The following is a 27,867-nucleotide window of genomic DNA, read 5'->3' on the forward strand; positions in this document are numbered from 1 at the left end:
CCTACCAACATCACATTTTTGCTCATAAGCCTCTGAACACAGTATCAGGGCCCTGTAAGAAACATGAGGGATGCCCTGGTGGGTCAGACCGACGTCCAGCTATCACCAGTATCTTTCCTCCAGTTACAGGAGATGCTATTTAAAAAGACCATGCAAGCCTGCCTGCTTCATGCATATCCCTCGTTCTCCTCCAGCATCCACAATCACTGCATTAGTGATGCTAGAGAGCACATCCCTACCCATTCCTTTGAGTATCTCTTTATGAACCTGTAGCCCATTTAATTCAGCTTCTTTTTCAGTCTGCTGACCTATCTGCTCCCCAAAACCTCTGCTAGCAGTAAATTCCACAAGTTAACAATCTGCCATATAAAATGCATTTCCTTCTGTCTTTTCTAAACCAATCTGCTATTGGTTTCAATAAGTGTCCCTAATTGTAGTAGTGCAGAACTTGGAGCATAACGGTCTGCATTCACCCTACCCACTGCCTTGATTTTGTAAATCCTGATCATATCCGCTCTCTCCAAACTGAAATCCTTAACAGTCCATCCGCCTTTCACTCCCCTCTTTCATGCAGGAGCAAGGATCCCAGGGACCATCAGCTCTCCAAGACTGCAATGCCAGAGCAGAAATGTCAACAGCAAGCGATGCCCTTTTCCAGTTTTCTGATGATTTATCATCGTTGCTTGGCATAGAATTCACGGAGTGCCAGAACTGGTTCAAGGGAGGGACCGAGAATGTGGAAGCCAGTGACTGAAATAACTTTAGTTATTGCAAAATCGCAGTTTGAGCCACTGTCTGTGCACCCCTTCAAAGCCAGGATCTCGCAGAGCTCTTCCCTCTGGGAGAGAGGTTGCATTTTCCTTTCCATTTTGGTGTGAGAATGCTCTGAAGGATGTCTATGATTTGGGAACACCTCCTCATAAGATCACAACGTTGTCCACGGTGGACTTGAGCAAAGGTAGAGCTATAACAGCGGCCATCAACTGATGTCTAGGAAAGAGTAAGGACAGGGGATGCAGATAAAAATTTTCGTCCTAAAACTTTCCTACCTTCAGGCTATTTTGCAGCTCATAGAAGCTGCCTTGAGGCATATACAGTTTTAAATATGCCTTGGTGCTCCTGCTAGAATTTGGGAAGGGCAAGGGATCCTGTGCCTGCGGGCTCAGGCAAGCTGTTGTCTGGCAAACTTGTGCTCAGTGTGTGAAGCTGCAAACAGCCCCTCCGGTACCAAGCATACAGCAGTGAGAGGCATCAGAGACCTGATTTCTACCATAGGACCACAAATATTGCAGGAGGGGTCTGAGAGCACACACACACACACACAACATTTCCCTTCTCCCTCCCAAGAAACTTTCATCTTCATGAGTTGCTTTCAGTCAGCTAAAAACAACACACAATGACAAACAAGCCGCTTCAAATGAGTCTGAAATCCCGTGGGGTTTCACTCTGACTCCCTGAACAACTCTTAAATCCACATATCTATTAAGAAAGATGGGAAGTGTGGGATATCTCAGAAGCACAGCACAGCTAGTGGTCCTAATCTGGATTTATTTAAATCCAGGATTCCCAAGGCACTGAAGGGAAAAATCCCCATTTCTTCAGGAGACACATTTTATCAGCTTTTGAGAACTCGGTCGGGAAAAGCAAACCACTGCGCTGATGAGAACCCAAGGCAGCTTGATCACTCACTCTTAACCTCTGCTACTGCTCTTTGACCATGCCTGGTGGGCAGAAAGCATTTTTTTTACACATCAAATCCCTGCGTATCACAATCACATTCTTCCATTTTGTCCTCCTTAAACCCTCCGGTACTAAATGTAGCTAGACCCAAATTACACCAGAGCCCTCTCCATAAAATCCTGTTGGATATTGTCAGCCTGCAAGGTCCACGTGGACATGTACCTTTATCGCACAAAATAAGGGACTGGAAAGGAGAATCGGAAACAAAGAGGCCCTTTTGGCAGCAGAGAGCCTTTAAATTAGAGCACCATCTCCACTTGATCCCACTGTCTATGTCATTGATAAAGATATTAAACAGTGCCGGTCCCAGAACACACCCCTGAGGGACACCACTCATCACCAGCCTCCACCTGGACATGGAGCCACTGATCACCACTCTCTGGGTATGGCCTTCGAGCCCATTCCTTATCCACTGAATGGTCCACCCTTCAAATTCATATCTATCCAATTTGGAGACCAGGATGTCATGTGGGTCCATGTTAAAGGCCTTATAGAAGTGCAGGTAGATGACACTGTTTGGTCTTCCCTTGTCAACTGATGCAGTCACTCCACCACAGAAGGCCACCAGATTGGTCAGGCATGATTTGCCCTTGGTGAAGCCATGCTGGCTGTCTCGGATCACCTTCTTGTCTCACATGTGCCTTGACATTGCTTCCAGGAGGATCTTTTCCATGACCTTCCCAGGCACGGACGTGAGGCTTACCAGTCGTTAGTTCCCCTGATCCTCTTTTCTACCCTTTCTAAAAATGGGAGTGATGTTTCCCTTTTTCCAGTCACCAGGACTTTTCAAATATGATGGAGAGAGGCTTGGCAACTACATCAGCCAGTTAGCATTAAACCTTACTTACAGCTACAAACAGTCTTCAGTGTTAATACAGGAAGACCAGCAAAAGCTATAAGCAGCTTATAGCAGGAGATGGGTCTTGTGATTCTTTCTGCCAGCACCCTAAAAACAGGTAGCCGAGCAAAAATGTTCAAGGAGAAGAAGATGAGCTGTTACATTTCAGCCCAAGCCCCTTAAAGTCTTCTTGTTTTATACAAAATACTTGTAAATCAAGTCAGAAGTGCAGCCTTTCTCTGGAGAGAGTATATACATTTGGACATGAGTGCAGATGGGTCTAAAAAAGGTATCGCATTATCAATACAGATGGAACCTGCTGGGCACTGGGCTGTAAAATATTGAGAAGCTTCCTCTCAATATTTTTAACCCTTTCTCTCTTCAGGTCTCATTTTCATGAAGATGAAAAGCATATCCTTGAAATTAAAGCGATTTACTTGCAAAATATGGAAGCTGTTTTTCCAAACCAGAGAGATGCTAGAAACTGTTCAATGAAACAGTTACGTTTATAATGGACAAAAACACGTATTCTCCCCTAAATTCATCCTTGTAGTTGGCTCAGCTGTTGTAAATGGAACTCTCCAAAAACAAAGCAAACAAATCATAACATAAAACAAAATAACCAAAACAAGCTAAAATAAAACAGCTGGAAGTAGACACCCAACAGGGAAAATTTCAGCTCAAACTGGCAGTTAGGAACAACTGAAAATGAGAATAGAAAGTGCTGAGCAACATTAACACTAGCTTTGCTGCAAGCTCTGTTATACCTCACTGTTAGGACTGCAGGGTATGATTTGCCACGCTACCAACAAACTAATTGAATGAATTCTCCTCCCACTAAAAACCTCCCCCAGGAGAGGCAATGGTTTCACAACAGACAGTAGTTTAAGTAACAGCTTAGGGAAAACAATACCAAATACTTTTCATAATTGAAAGTGTAGGAGAACATAATAAGCAGAGTGCAATTATGAGAATTCAAATTTAGCCCAGACTTCAGGGCTATCCAGTCTTCAGTGAGGAGTATCATTGAATCAGTAACCACAACTGGTCATTATCCTGTAGGTGCCAAAAGACACTGCATTTGCTCCTCTTTGGAGCCACCTCAGACAGAACTATGTGATTTTACTCAGTTTAATCCACTGTTTATTTTGCTGTGCTTTTCAAGAGCCGCAAGTCTCAGAATACATCATAAAGAAATCCAAGCTATCTGGACTTCAGCTTCACAAATCCACTTCTGGTTTGCATTTTGGAGCCGTCCTGCCCTCAAGTGTCCTATGCTTGTTTTCCAAAGTCGCTGTACCTTTCCTCTTCCTTCCCACAGACACTTGTGAGATAAGGAGAACGGTTCTGTTTTCCACTGGGCAGACACACTTGGACAGCTCACATGGAGAGGGTTTGTGTCACAACAATTAAATGCTAACAGAAAAAACAAATGGAACGTTAGTAGTGGAAATTAAGTACGTTAACCCTAATGAGAATACCGATTCACTTTCCAGCGAACTCTTTGGAGCGGAAAACTCCCACACCTTTAAGCAAAGACATCTAAAGGAAAAACAAGATTTTGGCAGGGATTTTGAAATGACCCCTAAAGAAGGCAGGTATCCAACTCCGATTACACGGCATTGTGCATCTCTCCCTGTGGCCATGCTTACGTTCGACCTGCTCGCAGGAACAATGGAAGCGTGGGGAATGTCATAGACAGGCACCCCTGAGCTACCGCTGAAGGACACGTCCCGCACCGGTCGAGAACAGCTTGTTTGAGAGAAAGCTAAAGGAATATTGAGCGGGGTGAGAAAAAAAAACATACAAAAATAGCCCGTAGTGGAATGGCTCCAACAAACAAGGCTAGCAGATGAGGAGGGAATCCGCTAGAATAACCACGTCAAACGGCTTCATAAATGAGCTGCATGTGTAGCATCTGAGTCTCGAGGTTTGGGTCTGTCGGTTTCCCTGGACAAACAAACATCCTCAGCATCCTGCCTGCGTGTCTGCCCGCGCGGCTCCATGCAGACAGCCCTCCAGTTTTAAGGATGCAGGCCAGGGACAGGGGCTGGTTTGGGCAATTAACACAGGGAGGAAAAGCCCTGTGTGAAGGGCTGCGGGCAGAGCAGGGACCAGCCTCGGTGCTGGGCCGCAGGGTGGCTCTGAGGGGGGTTCAGACTTAAAATCCCAAGTTAAACCCCTGCCACTGGAGCCCACGCAGCCCAGCAGCCCGAGGGCAGGTCGAGGACTTCCACCAAGCAGCAGACGACCCCCGCAGAGCCGGGGGCTGCCGCTGAGGGGCGCAGAGCCCCGCTCCCCTCCCCGCCACCCGGGCTTTGTCCCCGCATTTTTTTTTCCCCCCGCTTCGGCCAAGCTCCCTCAAAAGGCCGCTCCCCCCTCACGGCCGCCCCGCCGCCATAATGGCGGCAGGCGCCCTCCTGCTCCCTCGCTCCTCCTCGGCCGGGCTGAGCCCCGCCGAAGGGCAAAAACCGGGGAAGGGGCAGCGAAGAGGGAGCTGGAGGGGCCCTGCAGCGCCTCACGCCGCCCGCCGGGAGCGGGGAAGGCGGAGCGGAGCGGAGGGAGGGCGGAGGGCGGCGGGACGAGGTACGGGGAGAGCGGCCGTGGGGCGAGCGGGCGGCGAGGGGGGCTCCGCCGCCTCCCTGCTGCGGCCGGCGGCTGCCCCGCAGGCGGCTCCTCGCCTCCCCGCAGCGGCTCCGGGGCTGCCGCGGGAGAGCCGCCGCCGCCAGCGGGAGCTCGGAGCTTGGGGCTGGGGAGGCCGAGGCCCGGCGCCGGGCAGGGCCGCTGCGGGGAGCGGGGCAGGGCCGGGGACCGGCGGGCACGGGGAGCGAGGGGGCAGCAGGGGGTGGGTCGAAGGCCGGGCTTTAGTCGTGGCCTGCTACAACCCTGCGTCTTCTTTCCCCAGTGGGTTACAGCCGACCGGGGCTCGTTCTGAGCTGCTTGTTTTGATATTAAAAGCTTGGCGTGAAATGACGAGTGTGTGCTTTTTCCTGCTGCCGTTTTAACACCAGCCACGGTTCCTCAGGTGGGAAGAGGTGTGCGCTGAGATTGATGTGGGAGAAGGGAGGGAAAAGTGGGGCCTTCCTGTGGATAACGCGTACAGCTAGTTCTGTGCATGACACATCATGTTTTTCAGTAGTTCGAAGGTCGGTTTAAGTGCCACCTGTGAAAAAGAGTTATTTCTTAACACTACTGCAGGACCCGTGAGATGCTCAACACAAACCAGGTGGGACGGCTCCCTTCCACCAGGGCTGCTGGAGAGCCCGGCGCCTGCAGGCACCTGTCCCCAGGCTGGGGAGCAGGGCAGGGGCCAGGCAGCAGCAGGGAGCAGGGTGAGGGCTGTGGGGCTGCTTCAGCACCTGCCAGCCACTGCCCCTCGTGGCTTTAGTCTTGTGAGGAGCGGCTGAGGGAGCTGGGGGTGTTTAGTCTGGGGAAGAGGAGGCTCAGGGGAGACCTTATTGCTCTCTACAACTGCCTGAAAGGAAGGTGTGGGGAGCTGGGGGTCGGCCTCTTCTCACAGATAACAAGTGATAGGACCAGAGGGAATGGCCTCAAGCTGTGCCAGGGGAGGTTTACTTTGGAAATGAGCAGACATTTCTTCTCAGAAAGAGCAGTCAGGCATTGGGACGGGTTGCCCAGGGAGGTGGTGGAGTCACCGTCCCTTGGGGGTGTTCAAGGAAAGGTTGGACCTGGTGCTTAGGGACATGGTTTAGTGGGTGACATTGGTGGTAGGGTGAAGGTTGGACCAGATAATCTTGGAGGGCTTTTCCAACCTTAATGATTCTGTGATTTAGGAAAAAAAGGGGTCAGCGGTACAGGGACTTAAAAGTGCTTCTGGAGAACAGAAGCCCAGCTTCAGACCAGGTGTCAAAATCTAAAGGTGTAACAAAAGGGGCATAGACAGAAATAGGTTAAAGCTTCCATGTATATATATATATGTAAAACGTCCTCCAAATGCCCTGTGTTAACTGTCTGGAAACTTTGGGTAGGCTCTGAAAACTTCCTATTTCATGCTGGTGTTGCAGGACCCATGACAATCCGCTTGGAGTACACTCCGTACATCCTGGTTGAGAGAGCAGTAAGCTGTGCACTCAGTGTATGTCCAGATCAGCCATGCAGCACAAGTGTAACAAATCTGACACTTGGGGTAGTGTCGAGCTTATTGCTTGCATATGTTTTTGTTTTGTTTTGTTTTGTTTTGTTTTGTTTTGTCTGGGAACAGCCTGATAGTAACATGCTATACCTAGATACTGAGCTGTAAAGAAGAGCATCCGTTTGTGAAAAGGTGACACAACAGCTAACAGACGCACCTTCAGCCTTTGAATGTTTTGACACAGTAGTAGCACAATAATTGAACACAACTTACAAGAGTGTAGTGTTATTTAGAACACTTTACATAATGATTATTTTACTAGGAGGAAGGAACCTGTCTGTCTTCAGTTTCAATATGTTTTTTCTCCAGGGTTGGGACCATGGCTATTGACTGGATTGGATTTGCATATGCTGCACTGCTGGCTGTTGGAGGTGTTGTAGGATATACTCGTAAAGGTAAATACTGGTACATTGAGATTTGGCAGTCTGAGTTTCCTCTCTTACACACTTTGTGAAAAAGAAGTGGTGAAAGGCATGGAACCTTTGCTGCAGTGAACACATCTGTATCTTAAATCCAGCCTGCAATGCTATAAATTAACAGAGTCTCATGGGATTTACTTGGGTCAGCTTAAGCATAAATGGTCACTTTTTTCTGTTTATCTAACTAATGAGTTTGTTTTCAGGGCAAATAGCTGCTGTCATGTTATTTTGACACTCAGTGTATTCTGGGCGTTTTCATTTCCTTTAATCATTTCTGTCTTAAACAGAGTTGATTATCATTGATTAAAATTTGTTTTCTTCAGAGTCATCCTGGATTGATTCGGAGATTTCCAGATGCACACCAGGGAGAAAACCTTTTATTTGCTTATTCTGATCTGGTGGTTAATTATGTCTTGAATTTTTAACAATGTTAATTTTCATTCTAAGGTAAATATGTAGGCTTTAGATTATCATGTACACATTTCCTGTGTTCAAGTCATTTTATAGTACTTTCTGTGAACTGGTCCAGCTAGTGGCGTACTTCCTGAGCTGAGCAGAGCATCCCAGCAGAGGTCGCAGTGGTACTGAGGACAGGCAGCCTGAGCTCCAGGCTCGCTGCCTGTTAGCTGCCCTACAAAGAGCACGCCCCAGCAGCACATCAGTCTTGTTCACCGTGGCATTGCACCAGGAGCTGGTATCCAGCTGGTTATCCATCATGATTCTTGGGATTCAGGATCACTGTTTCCCTGCATAGTTTGTGCATGCTTTGGTCCTAGAGACATTGTTTTATATCTTGACTTTTTGAAAACTCCTTTTTCCTTTTTTTCCTTTTTTCCTTTTTTTCCTTTTTTTCCTTTTTTCCTTTTTTCCTTTTTTCCTTTTTTCCTTTTTTCCTTTTTTCCTTTTTTTCCTTTTTTTCCTTTTATTCCTTTTATTCCTTTTATTCCTTTTATTCCTTTTATTCCTTTTATTCCTTTTATTCCTTTTATTCCTTTTATTCCTTTTATCCCTTTTATCCCTTTTATCCCTTTTATCCCTTTTATCCCTTTTTTCCCTTTTTTCCCTTTTTTCCCTTTTTTCCCTTTTTTCCCTTTATTCCCTTTATTCCCTTTATTCCCTTTATTCCCTTTATTCCCTTTATTCCCTTTATTCCTTTTATTCCTTTTATTCCTTTTATTCCTTTTATTCCTTTTATTCCTTTTTTCCCGTTTTTCCCGTTTTTCCCTTTTATTCCTTTTATTCCTTTTATTCCTTTTATTCCTTTTATTCCTTTTTTCCCTTTTTTCCCTTTTTTCCCTTTTTTCCCTTTTTTCCCTTTTTTCCCTTTTTTCCCTTTTTTCCCTTTTTTCCCTTTTTTCCCTTTTTTCCCTTTTATTCCTTTTATTCCTTTTATTCCTTTTATTCCTTTATTCCTTTTTTTCCTTTTTTTCCTTTTATTCCTTTTTATCCTTTTTTTCCTTTTTATCCTTTTTTTCCTTTTTATCCTTTTTTTCCTTTTTTTCCTTTTTTTCCTTTTTTTCCTTTTTTTCCTTTTTTTCCCTTTTTTTCCCCTTTTTCCCTTTTTTTTCCCTTTTTTTCCCTTTTTTTCCCTTTTTTTCCCTTTTTTTCCCTTTTTTTCCCTTTTTTCCCTTTTTTCCCTTTTTCCCTTTTTTTTCCTTTTTTTCCCTTTTTTCCCTTTTTTCCCTTTTTTCCCTTTTTTCCCTTTTTTCCCTTTTTTCCCTTTTTTCCCTTTTTTCCCTTTTTTCCTTTTTTTCCTTTTTCCTTTTTTTTTCCTTTTCCTTGCTCCCATCTTCACTCACTGACTGTCCCATTCACTTGTTCTATTCTCTTTTTACTAGTTGGTCAGTCCTTGTGGCAAATATGATTTTTTTCTTGGTAATGATTTCTATTTTCTCGTAGATTCTTGATTAATAATATTCAATATAACAGGACTGGGAGGTATATAACATCTGGGGTTCTGGATTCTTCCTTTATAATCATTTTGGGATCAGATTAATCAAGATATTGCCAGCTGTACTGATTCTACACTTTTATCATGTGGTACCACGTAAAATGCCTATTCGGAAACCAAAGTATATTACTGAAACTCTAAACTTCATGAACCAGTTTTATAATGGCACTGTAAGAAAATGTCAAGTTAATTTAAAAAGCTATATTTTCTTCTTCATTGCCATCTCATTGTTTTTTATATATATATATATTTAGTTCTTTATTACTTAGATGTAATGTTAGTGATACTATTTTTTTGTCCAGGACTGATGTCTGACTGAAAGGTTTGTGACTAAATGAGGTGTTCAATTTACCATTTATATATATTGACATATTATGAGTTTTCTATAATTTTTCAGAGACTCTGAAGTGCTCTAAGATATAGTAAAAATCACCAGATAGCTCAGAGAGATTACAAAAATGCTTCTGAAGGTATGTGTGGTAGAAAAAATATCCTAGTTCAGATTTGTGCTTCAAAGATTATTCTTCCCAAATTACACGTATTGCTAGATCCTCATCATCTCCCTCTAGGTGAGAAGACTTTGGCAGTAATGCTATGCAAGAGAATGAGTAAGAAGGGTTACATAAAAATTGCCTCTCTATTTGCACAGGGTGAGTTGAGTTGGCTGCACAGTGGCAGAAGCAACTCTGTTTTTAAAATATTTGGATAATGCTGTGTAGAGAGTTACTGTGTACAGACTGAGCTTCAAGACATTGTGTTGAGAAATAACATTTGAATGTTTTCTTGCAGGTAGTAAAATCTCCTTAGCTGCTGGTCTTACCTTTGGCTCTGTGGCTGGTTATGGAGCTTACTGTGTGACACGTGATCCGAAAAATGTGAAGATATCATTGTGTAAGTGTTTTACTACAGTAAAAAAAAAAAAAAAGGAGTTCACTGACGTGCCTGTAAAAGTCTCTTTGAGAGCTGTGATCATGCTTACCATGCTTGAGTTTAAATGTTAATTTTTAAATAGAGTTAGACACTTCAGCTTAGCTTGCAGAATTCAAGAGCTTAGATATGGAACTGTTTGCAAGATACGGCAGGTCATTCACACAAAACCAACAGGTGTGCGCTACCACCTGGCAGCGCCTCCTTTTATTAGATGGTTACGTAACACTGTACATATTGTGAAATCCAGCTGGGAAACGTGAAAGAGATGTCTCATTAGAGATACCTGTGTTATTATCTCATTATTATTATCTCGTTAGAGATACAGATTAGAATTTGTTTTGAGAAGTAAAGGTGGTGCAGGATCCGGTCTTGCATGATGCAGCATTTCCTCAGCTCTCAAACAAGGAGATGACATGGCTTTTTTCTTCACTGCCAAGAAAGACAGGGTACAAGCCATGCAGTAATTGCCATCCTAGCAAGCTTGCCGTGAAACCCACGTGGAGGCAAGGAACTGCAGTCTCTAAGGGGTATGGCATTCACCTCACATAACCAATTTGCAATAGGAATTATTGGGAGCTTGTGTCACTCATGGGTTTAGTACTGATGGCTTAGGCTGTGGTTTCCCATGCAAAAATACAGTTAAGATACATTTAAGCCGGATTGTGTGAACCCACAATCACTTTTTCTGACCGTAGTTAGAACTTACAGTAGAGTGTTTCTGCTGGCTTTATGCTTTAAACCAACCATTGCTATAACAACTTTCATTTTAAAACAAAGTTGAATAGCATTACTAGCAAAGTGCATTCACACCAACTGGGTTTTTAGCAAAGGTGGTCGTAGCATACCTGATCTTCTCCTCAGTGTCCTAAAATCGGATATTCTCGTTTTGCAGTCGTGATCTTGCACATGTTACTTATCCCACAGTTAAAAAACGTGTAAATCTTTTTTGCAGTGAAGACACAACCTTAAGTCTACATAAATTTGTAATCGTTCATTGTGACATGCTTTTAAGCATCATCCAGTATTGTACTTACATGGGTCAATGAAACGTTAATTTGGATACAGAATTAGTGGAAGAGAAAACAGAATTTACTAAATGTTGCTTGTTTCCCAGTTCCCTGATTTTGAAAGGACTAATATAAAATTTCTACTAACCTGCTCATGAACATCAGATAATATTAAAATATTGTCAGTGGCAAGCAGTTCGTGTAATCGTAGGCACGGGAGGACTTTCAACTGGAGAAATATGTAGTACTCATTTAATAGGCATTATAGCAATGCAGATTAGATAGAGTTTACTACATCTGCACTAGAAAGTTCTTAATGCGTAGAGTAAAAAGAACAGAGACTGTTAAAAGAAAATCAGAGTGTTTTCACTTACACTTAACCTCCTGAAGTGCCCAAAGCAACTAGAGCACAAATGCAAGAGGGAAATTAAATGCGTGGAAGAAATTGACCACTCTGAACACAGCAACCAGTAGGGTAAATTGAATTGCAGCGTAGAATGAAACTAGTACCCAAACCTTTAAAAGATAAGGACATTTAAAAAAATATCTCCCTGAAAAATTACAGTTATCCACAATACCTTTCACCTACTCAAGAGTCTCCTACAATAATGTAAGTAGTATTTTAGTACAAGACCTTGACAGTAGGGTTCTTGTGACTTGTCCTACATGCAAAGAGTATGTGGCATACAGACTGGAAGCAAATTTCTTTAGTTGTTTTATAAATATTTTTTTCAAGTATTTTTCCACTCCTGTGAAATGAAGTCTGTGCTTTCTTGAATACTTCAGTGAAAGTTTATGTGATTGCAGTAGGTGTAGAAATTGGGACTGCAGTATGCAACAGTTACTGCTAGTGAGAATGCAACTTGTTGCATCTGATATATTGAATTTCTGAGTCTGAGTTACTGAGTTGAATTTGGCTTTATCTATTGAATTTCTTTGATTTCAGCTGAAATAGTGAATGTCTGGCACTTTTGAAAATCATGTCTAAAAGATTAACCTCTTAAAAAATCACTGGCACGTTTGAAAAGCTGAATATTAGTAACTGGAAGAAAGAACATTACAGGCTAGACATGCTTTGTAGCTTCTAATTAACTGTAAATATACTCAGGGCTCTAGATGAGACACGCTGTGGAACAGTCTACTCTCCAGACGTTCCTGAGAGGATCAAGACTATGGGACCAGAAAATAAGAGAAAGGGATAATGGTGCAGGGTGCCCTTAGTGAGCGCACGTGCTTAGCTGGTAGAGTTTTCTAAGATGTGTGTAGCTGGCAGAGCTTGTCGTATAACGTTGGAATGAGTTTAAAACTGATTCTTGGCTACTGTGAGCACAACTCTGTTCACAGGAGATAGTGGAGCTGGAAGAGAGTTAGCAAGATGGTTTAACTGCTCCATAAAAATGGAAGAGATTTATACAGCTGTCATTACTTCAGCTGCAAAAGTGATAAAACATAGCTGCCTGTGCTGCCTCTCTGCCCACTTCTAGGAAGCATTTCAGGTGACAGTTCTTTAACTAAGCTAGCTATCTTTGCAGTTTTATGTATTCTTATTAGTCTTCTCATTTATGTAGCACTCTGCAGTCATTAACTCAATTTGAAATCCCCACGCCCAGTTGCAGTTCATTGCTACCTCTGTTTTTAGGCAGAAGAGCTCCAGGAAGATAAAATTCCTTTCATGATGTTTGTTCACAGAATCACAGAATCATCTAGGTTGGAAGAGACCTCCAAGATCATCCAGTCCAACCTCTGACCTAACACTAACAAGACCTCCACTAAACCATATCACTAAGTTCTACATCTAAACATCTTTTAAAGACCTCCAGGGATGGTGACTCAACCACTTCCCTGGGCAGCTCATTCCTCTGCTGCTAACACTGCATCCGATGCCCTCTTGGGCTGCCCACCTCTTGTCACTGAGAAGGACAAGAGAAAGGCTTCCATGTGGCAAAGGAGATGTTGATACCCATAATCTGTAGCAAAAATAAGAAGCAAACCTTCAAATCTAGTTTTTAAGGCTTAGCAAATAAGAGCTAGCATTCTAAAAAGAAATTAGATAAAGTTGAATGCTCTAGCTGCTTGAACAGCTAGTAAGAAAAACAGCTGTGTTGGTCTAGGGTGGTGGGTTTTATGAGACACTGTACCTGTAACTCAGCATAAATGTTAGTGTTATGGTGAGGATTCTTCCTACTTTGTTGGTATCCCCACGAATGTAGATATGGAGGGATACACTTAACTGTCTGACAGACTTGCTTAGTATCTGCAGAGGATTTAGCATTCTGCTGCACCTGGAAACACTATGTGCAGCTGAAGGAAGTCCTGCTAGTGAATTTTATAGACTTATTTCTCTGACCTACTATTTTATTAAACTGCACTTCATATCAAAACATAACAGTGACCTTTGATAAATCTCCATGTTCCTGAATAGTTCACTGGGAAAAGTGAGAACGTAAATATACTGACTTGTCTTTTACAGTTTCAGCTTTTCTTTTGACCATTATCATGGGAATGAGGTTCAAGAGGTCCAAGAAATTAATGCCAGCCGGACTAGTAGCATGCCTGAGGTAAACATCTATTGAGGATCTTAATGTAAAGATTACACTGATTTTCAAACAGTTTTCACCCAACGTCCAGTTCAAGCCAGTGTCAGTGGAAGTTACTGTTGTCCAGAAACTGTGAAAACTAAGTGGAATTAGTTTGGAGGTCACACTCCTGTTTCCAGTGAACAGCTCTTTCATCTCACGAGGCAGATACATCAGATACGGACTTTCTCAGCAGAGAAAGGAGATGTCTGCAATTAAATATTAATGCGTATCAATAAGGCTTTTCAAAGAACCTGAGATAAGCCTCAGTGTTTCCAAATAGACATGCGTAAAGCCAGACATCAAATGTCATACAACATCTTAACAGCTTAAAAAAAAAAAATCCACTTTGGTGTCGAAGTACTGCATTCAGAAGTACTGGAAGCTCAGCACCTGCTAAAACTGGGATTTTTTTTTTAGCTGCCCTAAGAACTTTGGTCAGTGTTACTGCAAATTATGTTTCTAACCATCCTGATTTCTCTACTGCTGCTTTTTATTTTTTGGCATTCTGAAAAACTAAATTTTCTGTATTTAATGTTTTGGAATTAAATTATGGAGTAAGTTGAAACATTTTTTTTCCCTATGGGTGAATAATGTAAATTTTTTTCAACTCTAAATCACAAACTATTTTTTGAAGGAAGAATAACTGTCGCTTCATTGTCCCCAGACTTAATGTAACTCCATTAATTGTTTTATTTGCAATGCATACAGGGAGGAAAAACTCAGATGCAAATTGTCAAGATGCAAAAGTTTTGAATCGGGACTTAAACTGGAAAATATTATTTTCTGTTGTGGATCTCTTTTCAAGCCTAGGCAGAGTGTTTCAGTGGACACTGAGCTGTAGATTGAGACATTTTGAAAGATTGCTGACTAGAGGCTCTAGTGTCAGGTATTTATAAATGTGCTCTTATTTTATGATGACTTTCATTGTTTATGCACAGCCATACTTACAGGCTTTGTCGTGCTTTCTTTTACAGCCTTTTGATGATTCTGAGGCTTGTTTTTATGCTGATGTAGGAGAATTGAGCAACTTGAGAATCGAAGTATGACTGTCACACCCACCTAACAAAGAGGCAGGCTCTCCGTACTTGAAAGACAAGTTTGAACACAAATCTTATTTTGCTTTTATCTTTTCTGTAAATCTGTACCTGTAATTTAATTATTGGCACTTGCTGGTATTTTGCAAGTTTTTTAAAAAACTAAAACAAGTGTTTTGCTGATGATGTGTTTTGATCTTCCATTTAAACAATCTGTTAACTCAAGGAATCTTTACCTGTAAGTTTGATAGCTTTCAGAGGTGCTGAGCACCCCAGGAAATTATGTTAGGCTTGCACTGTATCTCTGAGAGAACATACACATAAATATATCGTTATGCTAAAAAGATTGAGTGTTCTGAACCGTGATTTTGTAACTTCTGTAATTAAGTAATCCATCCTAATCGTATTGTCAGTTACTAATCAATAAAGATGTGTGCCTGTACTGTCTAACAGTAGAAAACCCACATTCCTTTCAAACACGTGTATCTTCTTCCACTAATTCTAAGTGTAAAAATTTTTATCAGTGTTCAAATAAAACATAAAAAGTTCAAAGCTTCTCTCAGTTTCTTAGGCAGGCTGGTGAGCCAGTTTGTCGGTGGAAGTCTGGTGAGCTGCTGTGTACTCACTGCCAGTTTAAAATATGTACTGTACCACGTGCCACTGTGGCACTAAGGGACGTGGTTTCATCTCCCTATTATTATAACATTACAAATATATATATACTTATATAAAAATAAGTATATATACTTATATATAAGTATTTATACTTATATAAAAATGAGTATATATTATAAACATTACTATAATATTAAAAAGGCCACGTATCTCTAAGCACATACATCACATCTTAATGCTGCACAAATCCAGCAGAACACCAAGCTTGTTGATCTTGGCAGGGGCCTAGGTGGGAACAAGGTGTGAGCAGCTCAAATGTCTAAGGAATATCTGACCAAAAAATATTAAAAATATATCAACAAACTAACCACCAGCCTTGGCCCCCACCTCTGAATCTTCTGCTAACAAATGCTGGTACCAGTCACCTCTAGGTGTTGCCAGGTTTATAGGTGATTGAGCTGGTGTATTACGGATTTCAGTTTGGGACCTTGGTACGTGCAATGACAGCCGGACAGGAAAGATGCGGTTTTTTAATCCTGAATTAGAACTTTAAGACAGGCTGGGGGAATTGGACTGCCGTGTACTGTAATTACAAGCTTCGGTGACCAATGCTGATTTGGATATTTGTACTGTAGATACAGAGGGTCCCACCTTAGATTAAGCTCTACGAAATAGTTTAGGCAACCTAGCGCTGAAATGTGGACACCATCCTGCAGTTGCCTGCTAGTTCAGATCCTGAATGTAATAGGATTTTATATTTTTCAGCATCTCCAGAGTTGAGCCGTTTACACATCCTCAGAATTACCCCGTGGGGACAAGGGCTAGACTCCAAACCCAACTGTAATCCAGAAGCTTTTGCCTAAATTTCTGTGCAGCCCAAGTAAGTAGTGATCTCAGCAAGTGTACTGTATCCCTAGAGGATTTGTGTCCGTAGGGGATTGAGCATCGTCGCAGGCAGAAATGATGTGCACTTCACTTGGAAGAGAGAAGTAGCGATATGATTTATTGATATAAAGTAATGATTTAACAAAGCTTATGCGACTTAAAGATTCAGTGATGGCAAGGTACACCTGATTATAATTGGACGATACACTTAGTTGCACACTTTAAAAGACACTATATACTACTCAAAGACACTAAACGAAAGACATTATACACTACATAGAGACTACATGAGGAGCTGGGTTAGGCGACGTTACATCAAGGAGATCATCCCGTTGAGTCTGGAAGTTCAGAGTGGGCCCCCTTGCTTTCTAAACTCCGTGAGCTGAAGAGGAAAGGAGCCTAGAGAGGTGTGGCTGAATCCACTCCTGGCCCCAGACTTGGTCAACAGTTTATGTCTAAAGGTTTATATGCATTACACAAACCCTTTATGCTACTTAGCCAGTGTAAAGTTTGATCACAAAGCAACACTACAGCGCGTTAGCATGCTGTTACTTTCCCAATCTGCTTACCAACCTATCTGTAGCAATAAGGGTCTTCTCTTAAGCTGCAGAAGTAACCCTTGGAGATGTCCCTGCTGTGCCAGGAGAGGTCAAAAGGCTCTCGGATTGCTCACTGTTTATGGGGTGAGATGATTGACTCTTGGTCATATTTGCATCCAGGTGTTAGTTTGTTCCAAATTGAGCTTGACTTGGACTTCCTTCTTAATTTGGCCAGCACTGTGGTTGGGAGGGGGATGCGTTGCTCAAATTAGCCCTTGGCTATTTGTCTTCTGCCTCTCCTGAATCCAGGACACAGCCATCATGACCAGACATCCATCAGGACTGCCACTTGTCATCTGCTTAGGCCAGATGCTCTGCTCAAGCAGGCAGCTGGGGAGGGTACACCACCACAAGCACTCACAGAATGCAGAGGTGATGCCCTGTGTCAGACCCTGCAGTGGTTCAGTAACTATTGCATTGCTTTGGAACAGAGGTGCAGCAGTTCAAACTGCTGCTGCCAGCTAGCAGGTGGTTTTAATGTAAAAATGCTAGGAGCTAATGTGGGCAGTGACTAGGTGAGGGGGTTGTTCCAGGTTTGTACCTGAGGTACATTGTGTGGCTCCTACACAAGTCAGAAAAGGAGGTAACTTTGCTGGGCTAACACTGTCTCTACGCCGGTTTCTCTGCCTCACCAGTCTGAGTCCTACTGAGAAAAAAATAAAAACAAATGGAAGGAATAGTTTATGGCACTATTTGTGACAGTGATGGTTCCTATGAAATTAGGGTAAAGAATCTGAAACAAGTTTTATCTCAACAGTGCTTAAAGCATTCACAAACTCTTTTACAGAACAGGAAAGCAGCCAGTGCAGTTCTCTTTACAGGTACTTGAGAAGTAACTGGGGAAAGTGAAATCTTACCGAAGTCAAGCAGCATTTTCCTCGCTGTGGCCATCCAGCCAAGCAACAAGAGGAGGAGCAAGGGCGTAAGTAGCACAGATGAAAACCACATCAGACTAATTAGACACATGTACTTTGATCTTTCAGTGAACAAAATCTCTTCTAAGAGATTCATGTGAGGATTAAAATAGTTTCTTGCACTCACCCATTAGTCACGAGTTCTAATTTATATTATTTATATAGTTTTTAAACTGTAGCTCTGAAAGTACAGACAGCGATTATATAGAGCAGGGGTACGTTGAATTTTGGAAATACTGCAATTAAGCAAACACAGAGTATTAGCATATTTTACTTCATGTAGCTGGTTGTAGTAAAAAATTGTGGTAATAAAATGCAACCTTGTGAAATCAACAGGTCCTACAGCCTTTTATCCCAATCTAAACCGTCTTCTCTTTCAAAGATTAATACTACAGCCACAGAATATGTCTACACAGTTTACACTTATAAGGCACAGCTCAGGTAATATGCTACGGTTATGTTATCTTCAGCAGCCACATGATTAGATATTGAATATTTTCCTCACATTAGCAATGTACTTGTCATCTGCTGGTGGCTTCCTCTGGCTGCCAGGCTGCAAGAATTTTTTGATTGTTGGAATGTTGCTTATTCTTCCTTTAAAAGCCTGTAACAAGAAACAAGAAAGCCAGTGAGAGCAAGGATATTATAATCCTTTATAGCTTAAAAATCAGTTGACTTGGATTTTTTACTTCTCAGACATGCCTGTTGAGCAGAGAAATTTAGTAGCTATTTATAGCCTGCTCAACACTCTGCATTTTCAATTATATATATAGATATAATTTATATTAAACACCACAAAAGACAAGAAAGAAGAAACTTAACAGATTCTGTAACTGTATATGATTTCTTCCAAATGTAACTTTGCTAGCAAAAGCAGAAGGACAGGAACTGCAGACATAAGCCATGGACCTCCCCTCCTGATGCTCACTGCTGTGCTTGAAGACCAGGAAGTAGCAGTGACAGGCCTGAATTGTTAAGAGTCGGTAGGATATTAGGTTGGATATTAGGAGGATTTTCTTTACTGAAAGCGTTGTGTGGTGTTAGAATAAGCTGCCCAGGGAAGTGATTGAGTCACCATCCCCGGAGGTTTTCAAGAGACATGTAGATGCAGAACTTAGTAGCATGGTTTAGTGGTGGACTTTAGTACTAGGTTAAATGTTGGACTAGATGATTTTAGAGGTCTTTTCCACCTTAATGGTTCTATGATCTTATGGTAAGTGAATTCCTCCCAGCTAAGAACAACTGGAGGCAGCAGAGCTGGAGAAAGGTGAGCCCCCAGCAGCTCTGGGGGCAACACTGTGTGTGGGTTCAGCTTGTTACAGTCAGTGGTAGATCAGAGAGCTGCCAGTAACATAGCACAATGCTTCAAAAGATTTAAACATCAATTAGCTTTCAAACCTGGGCTGTGAAATTTGCTTGTTATGTTCTGTGTTGAGATCAGATATCACTAACCTGTAGCTGAGGGAATGCAGACAGTATGTCTGGCTTACATTCTTCTACCATTAGAATGGCTTCCAGCAGTTGGATGTCCGCCCAGCTAAATTTGTTGCCAACAAGATAATCATGACCATGGTCTTTTAAGGCCTACAAAACATGAACAAATAATATAAAATAAAAATAAAAATATGCAATAATTTTTGCTAGATGTTTTATTACAGACAGATTTCTACAAAAATACACAGCACAGCCAATCCATACAAGAACCTATGAAGAGAGACAGTAGTAGGTATTCTCGTGACAAAAAAAAAATGAACCAGAACTCATGTTTCAGTGTGTAGGGGCCTATCACTCACTCTAACCTATCACCCCAGGTCGCTGTCCCACAAGAAAGACTTAAATCATAGAAGAGAAGCAGGACTGGAGTAATTGGAAGAGGTAGTTAGGACAGCTTACCTGTAGTGTACTTTGATTAAAAAAAAAAGAAGAAGAAGAAGAAGAAGAAGAAACAGCACCTAAATTTCCAGATGCTTGAACTGTCCCCGCAGGAAGCAGCAGAATATTTAGCAACCAACCAGGGAAATCTCCAGAGCCTCAGATTTGGCAGCACAGCCTGAACTGCTGCTGCTACACCCTAACAATGAGCTATTTTCAAAACCAGTGAATGCCCCAGTTCAAAATCTTAGAAAAAACTATGAATGCCTGTGGGGTGGAGGAGTTGCCTGGTTGTTTCCAGCCAAATGTGAGACTTCTGCTTACAGTCTGAAGTAGGTCAGGAGCGAAGGAACGCAGCCTTTGCACCCTTCATCCTGTACTGAAAGATTCTCTCGTGGCAGCCTGCTGATGCCAGAACCACAGCCCTCCAAAGCTACTAGCAGCTGTAACACACAATTTGCAGCGAATGTTGCTGCACGGGTTCAAAGCAGTTACCAGCTCTCCAGCTTACCCTCCTCTTGAAGACCACCACCCTCGAAGCAGAAGAAAAGGCATCTGTGCCTACGCTGCGCTGATGCTACACTCCATTAGGGAGCATGCACTGAGGCTAGGACGTCAGCCTGTGCCCCCAGAGCCAATTCCTTCACTGCTCTTAGCTACAGAGGTCTTACTGTCAGGACTGTGTAATGGATGGACTGCAAAGCCTGCCAAACCAACGAATCAATGTGCTACTTAAGCAACCGGTACAGAAGGAAAATTATTAATCATTCTGGTGAAATTAGCTAGGTTAAAAATCATGCAAAGCCTAGCTGTGTCTAACGTCAGTGAATAAGGATTATTTTAAAGACTTTCCCCCACTAAGCAAACACACTCGATATACCATAACAGTTGCCTGTGGCAACTGGACACAGGTTTGGAGAATAATGTTATCTCATTTTGCCTTTTTTTTTTTTAATAATTTTTCTTTATGTTATCAGTCCTCAAATCTTTGAAAGATTGCTGTGTGCGATCAGCCTCTCCCAGCACAGCACTCCACAGGTATGGCAATGGATCTCTGTGATTACAGGAGCACTGGCTTATGTAGTTGATGTGCAGTCACATCACAGGGCAGCCTCTGTGGGTTTTGCATGCACAACCTAAGGCTCTGATAAAGATGCACACAGAACTGCTCCAAGTCCTGTTCTTTTGTTTGTTTGTTTTTAATAGTACATGAAGTAACAGACAGTGTGGTTTGTCCCATGTGACACAAATTAGAAATTTCCCAAATAGGTGCCAGATGTTTTCATGCAGGAGCAAAGACATTAGAAAAATTGCGTTTTTCTGTGTTTCAGAAAGTTGTATAAACAACCCTCCGAAATAATTCTGATTTCCCCGAGCTAGCTCTCAGGAGCAGATCCCGTGATGAATTTGCTCTTGAAACCCCCATCTGTCCCTGATCTCCTCTATAGCCTCTCCCCATATTCCTCCTAGGGAATGAGGGATTGAGCCAGGCACCCACCCCAGCTCTGAGCCAATGCAGCTGTGTACCCTTGGCACGGACTTGGAGGAAACTGCTACACTGCGAGAAAGGGCTGTGAGAAAGTCTGCACAGCACAGTCGTACAGGGTGCAAACAGGAGCAGGAAAGTGAGACGGGAATCATTGCGTGTGAATTCAAAAAGGTTAAATGTTAATAAACACACAGACAAAAATAAAAGATTCTGAAGGGAAAAACAAAACAACAAAACGAACAGCAAGTTGGTAGGAAATGGCAACACCAAGGCTATGTTCCCGGCAGCAGTGGAGAATTCTTCCCCTCCTGACCAGCTCTTGCCTAGCCAAGGGGGCTCTTCATGTGCTTCATGAGTGCAGTAAACATACTGATGCTTTACCTCGTAGCTCATTAGAGGCCATCTCCTTAGTGTGTGCTAGCCAGTAGATAATTGCTTTAATGCTTTTAAGCTAGATGCGTCCTGTTTGCAGAGCCTATTTGTTGCACGCCTAAGGATGCCCTAAAAGCGATTCAGGAAAGGACAATGATAATCTTTAGGTGAATTCTATTAAAGCAATGGGTTTGAGAAAGATCACAGAATTGGGTCGTTAATTATAATGCACAGTCAGATTTAACTTTGAACAGCAAGAGCTTGTACACTTTCAGGCAGTAATTTCTGAAGGCTGGTGCAGGTATTTAAATGGGGCATTTGTGCAAAATGCTGGAAGCTACCAGTTACTAAGCTAGGTGTAAATAATTTAGGTCCACTCCTCCCTTATAACAAGTAGAATTTGCCCTCTGAGGAGTCTTAAGGACAGCAAAGATGCTCAGTATTGAGATCAGCCCAGTATTACTTCGTGGCCCTCTTTTCCCATCTCTGAATGCTATTTCCATCACACAGCCCCAGGTGGTGTGCCACAACCTGCCTTCAGAGCATATGGGGAGGCTGCTTTGTGGACTCCTGCTGATTCATCTCTTACCTTTTCATAAACAGGAAAGTATCTGGTCTTAGCTCGTTCAATGATTAAGGCAAGATTCTTTTCTCTCATCTCGGCTGACTGCAAAGGGAGCTGCATGATCATTCCCATCAGGTCTGTTGTTCCTTCCACATACATATCAATCCTGAAACATTTTAATTTAGCATTGATCATCTGAACATTCCATGTTGGTTACTTTTCTGAAATACAATGCTGAATGGATCACTGAGTATTATGCTTATTAGTGAATTCAGCGTAAGATGCTGGTTCATTTTCTTGTTCTTCCATTTTGATTCCAACTCAGGTTTCTTTCTTCCAAAGTACAGATCTTTATAAACAGACTTACAGTGTCCGCAACACAGTATAAACTACAGTAAAAGTGATGTAAAGTGGAGTTCACGTTGTTTTTCACTGATATCCTATTTATCTATGCTGTGGGAGAAAAGAATACATACGCAAACCACTCTACAGGAAAAAATAATTTTGAGGTCTAATCAGAAAAGGATCCAGACAACAAATGGCTGCCAATTGCCAGTTAGAATCACAGAATGGTTTGGGTCGGGAGGGACCTTAAAGACCACGCAGTTCCAACCCCCCTGCCATGGGCAGGGACACCTCCCACCAGACCAGGTTGCCCAAAGCCCCATCCAGCCTGGCCTTGAACACCTCCAGGGATGGGGCATCCACAGCTTCTCTGGGCAACCTGTGCCAGTGCCTCACCACCCGCATGGAGAACTGTTTTCTTCCTTATATCTAATCTAAACCTACCATCTTTTACTTTAAAGCTATTACCCCTTATCCAGCCCTCTGATCATCCTCGTGGCCCTCCTCCAGACCACCTCTAATAGATCCATGTCTTTCTTATGCTGGGGGCTCCAGAGCTGAACACAGTACTCCAGATGAGATATTACTGTTCATAATAACCCCCACAGTCTCTGGAGCTGTCTCTCCATTTTCACCAAATAAACCCTTTACAGTCAGTGGCAGTTAATTAGGTTAAGGACTTTATTCTCCATGATTTATTTATTTAAGAGTGATGACTTTTAGTTTTTCATTAGTTCTTTTGACAACAGAAAGTATCCACGGTTTACATGGTAAAGTAATATTATGAAACAATGGGTTCAACTTTCAGGGACATTAAGTCACTGAGCATTTCTTTATTTTATTTTTAAAGCACTTCAGTTTCTCCAGGCAGCTGTAGTTTTCCCTACTGCTTTCCAGCTTAAAAAAAAAAAAAAAAAAGCAACCTTAGCCATTACAATTGCCTCAAGGTCCTCCAGTTGCCCAGCAACTTAAACCACTTCTGCTCTGTGAGTTCAAAGGAGTCTGAAAGCAGCCATAACTTTCTCATTATGTTGACAACAAACAATCATTTCTCAGTCATAAAGTCTGCTTACCCAGCCGCTGGATCTGAAGGGACTAAGTGCTAGCAGATTATTTGCATGTCTACATGCAGACATTTCAAAGCAATACGTTTTTCATGTATGTTAAAAAGAGTGGAAAAGTATTAGTGAAGATGGTGTGTACTGTTACCATACCAGGCTCTCTCCTTCAGGTCCTTCCCATAGAGGTTGTATTTCCCCGCTATGTAGTTGAGGATGGCCCTGGTCTGCACCATCTTCATCCCATCGATCTCCACCAGGGGCACTTGCTGGAACAGCAGGGATCCACCTGGAGAAAAAAAGAAGCAAACTTCTCATGCTGCTGTAGTACTACGTTAATTCTCAGAAAGATTATCTGTAGCATACCAAGACATTTCTAATGCTGAGTGATCTAAAGCTTCTGCAATGCAACCAGGTCTCTCAAACCTCGTTACAGGTCACATCGTATTGGAGATCTTACAGAATTCTCCCCTCAGGCTAACAAACTCAGAAGTACTCCTTTTGTTATACTGGTCTGAGCTTATGTTTAGGGGACTGTTTACAGACTCACCATTGCGTAGTTTTTCTAGGTGCTCATTTGTTTCTATGAATTGTTCCTCAAACTGAAAAGCAAAGACAGAAAACGTGTAACTCCAAAGACAATGGGAAAGCGGCAGGGAGTCTGGTAGCTGGACTCTGAAATTTTTAACAAGTTATGCCTCTGATATACAGTAGTTACCCCTCTCTTTCCCCTTGCTGTTATATATGTTTGTTTGTTTGTTTTTTTACTTTTTAAATGAAGAGGACAATTCAATGAGGGCAAGACCTCTGTTTCCTCAGCACTCGTGATCTTCAGCTTCTCTGTCAGCAACACTCACAATGAATAAGCACCATTAAAAATGCCATTTATTTCCAATGGAATATAAAAAGTTTCTGAGAAAATAGTTTCAAACCACTGCATTCAAACAAAAAGTGAGTGTAGAAATTAAGATGCTTTAGGACAGCTTTCAGTTGATGTAAATCCAAGATAGCCCTCCAATGGCTTCAGGGCAGCTTTGCTGATTTATCCTCATCAGGTCCTGACCAACAAAAGAAAACCACTTTGTTTGGAGATTGTGAAGTTCTTCATGTGGTATGCATGATCCTTCAGTGAAGACCAATCATAAGACATGGGGAGTTCAGAATTTGCATTCAGAAAAATTTATAAACAGTTCTGGACTGTAGCAGTGATTTAAGATCTTCTCGGCATAAAGTATCAAAAAGGAATAAATTATTCTTTTTGTATATTAAAATCAAAGAATATCTTAAATACAGTACAAGAGTATGTCACTGAATCTAAGCATTCTGCATCACAAAGTGATGTTCTGCATATCTCTAGGCATAGATGTAATTTGAAAATCTTTCCAAAACAGAATCCGTATTTTAATCACAGATTAATCGGATCACTTTATTAAAATAATGAATGTTGAAAAAGGGTACAAACCTCAACCCCAGCTGCTGCTAACAGCCATCGGATTGACTCCATTTTCCCCCTTCCACAGGTATAGTGCAGCTTAGGTTTCCCCGCCATGACTTCAGAGTTGTTCTTTCTGACAAATTCAAGAAGATATATTAAATGGTTTACTTTTTTATTATTATTTTTATTTGTATATAAAATGATCCATTCCAAATGACTAAATACAGTTGGATGAATGTGAAACTAGAAGGGCAATCAAGACCTAGATATTTAGGCTTGATGCAACCAAGGTTCCTGTGGATTTAGTGGAGGTAAAAAAACATTAGGACACGTTACCAGGAGAACATGCAGCATGGAACAACATGGAATCCTAACAGAATAACGTCACAGTGATACAATCTATTCAGTAGGTGTTGGGTTTTGTGACAGCATCCAAGTCACATCAGACTAGAAAATGTACTATGTCAAACTGATAGCTTTGCAAGAACATCAAGCCCAAGATAGCAGTTTACTTTTACCTCTCTCATTATGAAGTTTCAGGCTCATATGTTGCTGTGCCTTTACAAGCATGAGCTTATGACAGCAATACATATTCCACCAGGCCTGCTAATATCCATATTTAACTAGTTGTTTTGACCATTAGCCAAATCACAGTATATCCATTATAGGGCACATGGCCTGACTTCAAGACCTGTTCCAATCTTATGGATAACAGTTAAACTCAAACAGGGATGTGTATCTTACTGTCTCTGAGAACTTAAGGTTGAAACCAAACAAGTGAGAACATGATCTCCGTTGGACAGATAAAGCCTGATCAATGCTCCCAGCAGCAAGGCCACCAGATAATGGCATGGGGATTAAACATTGTCCTTCCAAAGTCTCACTAACACCAGGTACAGACACATGCCGTAGTATGAACCTGGCAGCCGAGGGGAGCTTGTCTGGTGCAGAAAACAAAGTTATCACTGTACTCTTATCACTAATAAGTCCCAAAAGATAAAAACAGATTTAATAATAGGGCAAAATCACAGACTGATTAGCAGAGTGAATCATTAAGCCAAGGTTTCATCTCTTTCCAGGCACGTTCAATTACTCGTGTACAGACTTTACAGCACCCATCTAAGCCACAAAGTGGAAACCCTGGCCATAATACCAAAGGTGTCAATGAAGATGCACAAACAAACACTATAACTGTGAGTGGGGGGTCTGCACCTCTGGTCTTCTCCACTGAAGTCCTTTGTGTTGGGTGGTACCTTCAACACTCCCTATAAGGAACAGCCATTGCTTTGCAAAACTGTGGTGCCCCAGTCCAAAATACACTCCTCAAAATCTCTGCTCAGTTTACACCCACCCCTGGCAATACCTCCATTCCCCGACACCTCAGTCTCTTCCAGCAAAGTTCTCCTTTAACATAAAAATGTACTTGATAATGAAGACTTGATTATGTCTTATGTTTAGTTTTCATCAGTCTACAGCTGCTAGATACCTAACTAATACCTGAACAGCAACAGAGTGCATAGACAAGGCATTTAGAGAAGTGCCTTATTGCAACCACCTTCCCTACATGCCCTACACTACATTTCTAGTTCCCATAAGCATGTGAGTTACACTACACCACGTAAAAAGCTCTCAAACCTTGGTACTTCAAAAATACTTCATTCCTTAGTGCTCAGGAAGTAGGTGATTGTATCAACTCAGCTCCATCTGAGAGAAGAGCTGCACTTGGGCCCCTCACAGCCTGCAGAAGCACCGGACAAGGACTCCCACCTCCAGCATTTGGAGTAAATGTGAGAAATGCACTGCAAGGACAGGCTTGCTTAAGCAGAAAGAGCAAAGTTCCCTGATCTCAAAGCAGAGGAAGAGCTGGTAAAAAACACATCCAAAGCCTTGCTTGCCAGTGTCAGCTCAGTGCCCCACTCCAAAAAAAAAAAAAAAAAAAAAAAGCTGAATAGCTGAGGACATGTCAGTAGGAGAAAGTCCTAGTATCAACATAAGCTGTACTTGCCCATCATGTTTCCTTTCAGAGCCTGGCCAAGGGCTGAGTCTTTTGTGCAGGTGAGAAAAAAGCTTAGATCTTCCAGGAACTGCACTGCTTAGGGACCCAGCTTTGGGGTTTAGGCTGAACACTTACATATGGTGGCAAAGTACTGCGGTGATTCTGGTACTGCTCTGCAACAAGCATTCCTCTGAGAAGCACTGAGTCACAAAACAGGAGCAAGGTTGGTAAATTATTTTTTGAATAACAATAATGGACTTGAAGAGAAATCCTAAACCTTCGAGATGTCCTAGTGCATGGGACCTTCCTCAGACCTCAGCTAGACAGGTGCCAGAGTGACAGCTGCTACTGCGATCGCTGTTTTTGGTTTGTTTGTTTTTTAAGTACAGTTATTTTGTCTCAAACAATTCAGGCACTGGCCTTCCAGTGCAAAGCACATATGCAAACTTTTGAGTATGTTCGTAACCTGCCTGATCTTAAACTTTCTTCCTAACTGGATGTGGCCCCCAGCCAGCTCCTCGCAAGGCCCGGTTGCTCGCACACGGCTCCCACACAGCACAGCCTCCTAACGCTGTGCCCGACTCGCTCTGCAAGCTGTCAGAAGACTGTAATTGCTTACCAGTGTGGGGTTTCTACTGGGCTCCAGGCCAAAAGCTCGGCTTGGAGAAATATTCCTCCCACCACCTAAGCTGGAAGAGACGCTTGCAAGAGGCAAAAGGCGAATCACCCCTGGAGATTTAAAAACTTCTCCGCAAACAGCAGCTCAGCTCTACGCTCTCTGCCCACCCTACCGAGCAGCAGACCCCTCGACCCTGCCATGGCCTCTGCATCCGACCCCAAACTGGGCCCACGTCCCCCCACCCTGGTCCCCCTAGCCCACCGCCACCCTTACCCTACGCACTGAGCCTCTGCTGCGCCGACTGGTCCCGATCCCTTTCCCGATCGCTTTCCCAATCCTGAGCCCGATCCTGAGCCCGATCCAGACCCCGCCGCTCCGCCCCTGCAGCCAAGGGGACGGGCTCCGGAGGAGGGAGGGATGCTTCTGCTGCCAGAGAGCAGAAGCTCTCAGTT

The 27,867-nt window shown here is 42.5% G+C and overlaps 2 protein-coding genes across 5 annotated transcripts; one reads left to right on the forward strand and one right to left on the reverse strand.

The window, feature by feature from the left end:
- The first annotated feature begins 4,921 nt into the window (after nt 1-4,921).
- Nucleotides 4,922-15,203, forward strand: TMEM14A (transmembrane protein 14A). Of its 3 annotated transcripts, XM_083832446.1 has the most exons (6): nt 4,961-5,164; nt 5,484-5,603; nt 7,041-7,126; nt 9,891-9,992; nt 13,509-13,596; nt 14,592-15,203. In XM_083832446.1, exons 3-6 carry the CDS (start codon nt 7,051-7,053, stop codon nt 14,629-14,631), a joined length of 306 nt encoding a protein of 101 aa, XP_083688572.1. In that variant the 5' UTR covers nt 4,961-5,164; nt 5,484-5,603; nt 7,041-7,050; the 3' UTR covers nt 14,632-15,203. The 3 variants fall into 3 exon arrangements, with proteins under 3 accessions (XP_083688573.1, XP_083688572.1, XP_083688571.1); XM_083832447.1 differs by lacking the exon at nt 5,484-5,603 and having other exon boundaries at nt 4,922-5,164; XM_083832445.1 differs by lacking the exon at nt 4,961-5,164 and having other exon boundaries at nt 5,448-5,603.
- A 1,039-nt stretch (nt 15,204-16,242) lies between these two features.
- LOC310898066 (glutathione S-transferase) lies at nt 16,243-27,854 on the reverse strand. 2 transcript variants are annotated; one of them, XM_083832442.1, is made up of 7 exons: nt 27,698-27,854; nt 24,828-24,933; nt 23,916-23,967; nt 23,522-23,654; nt 21,987-22,128; nt 19,117-19,248; nt 16,243-18,268 (listed from the first exon to the last, which is right to left on the reverse strand). In XM_083832442.1, the coding sequence occupies exons 2-7, from the start codon at nt 24,912-24,914 to the stop codon at nt 18,146-18,148; spliced, it is 669 nt and encodes a 222-aa protein (XP_083688568.1). In that variant the 5' UTR covers nt 24,915-24,933; nt 27,698-27,854; the 3' UTR covers nt 16,243-18,145. The 2 variants fall into 2 exon arrangements, with proteins under 2 accessions (XP_083688568.1, XP_083688569.1); XM_083832443.1 differs by having other exon boundaries at nt 27,689-27,828.
- Nucleotides 27,855-27,867: the final 13 nt, after the last annotated feature.

Source organism: Anser anser (assembly GCF_964211835.1).
Source record: "Anser anser genome assembly, chromosome: 3".
Classification (NCBI taxonomy): Eukaryota; Metazoa; Chordata; class Aves; order Anseriformes; family Anatidae; genus Anser; species Anser anser.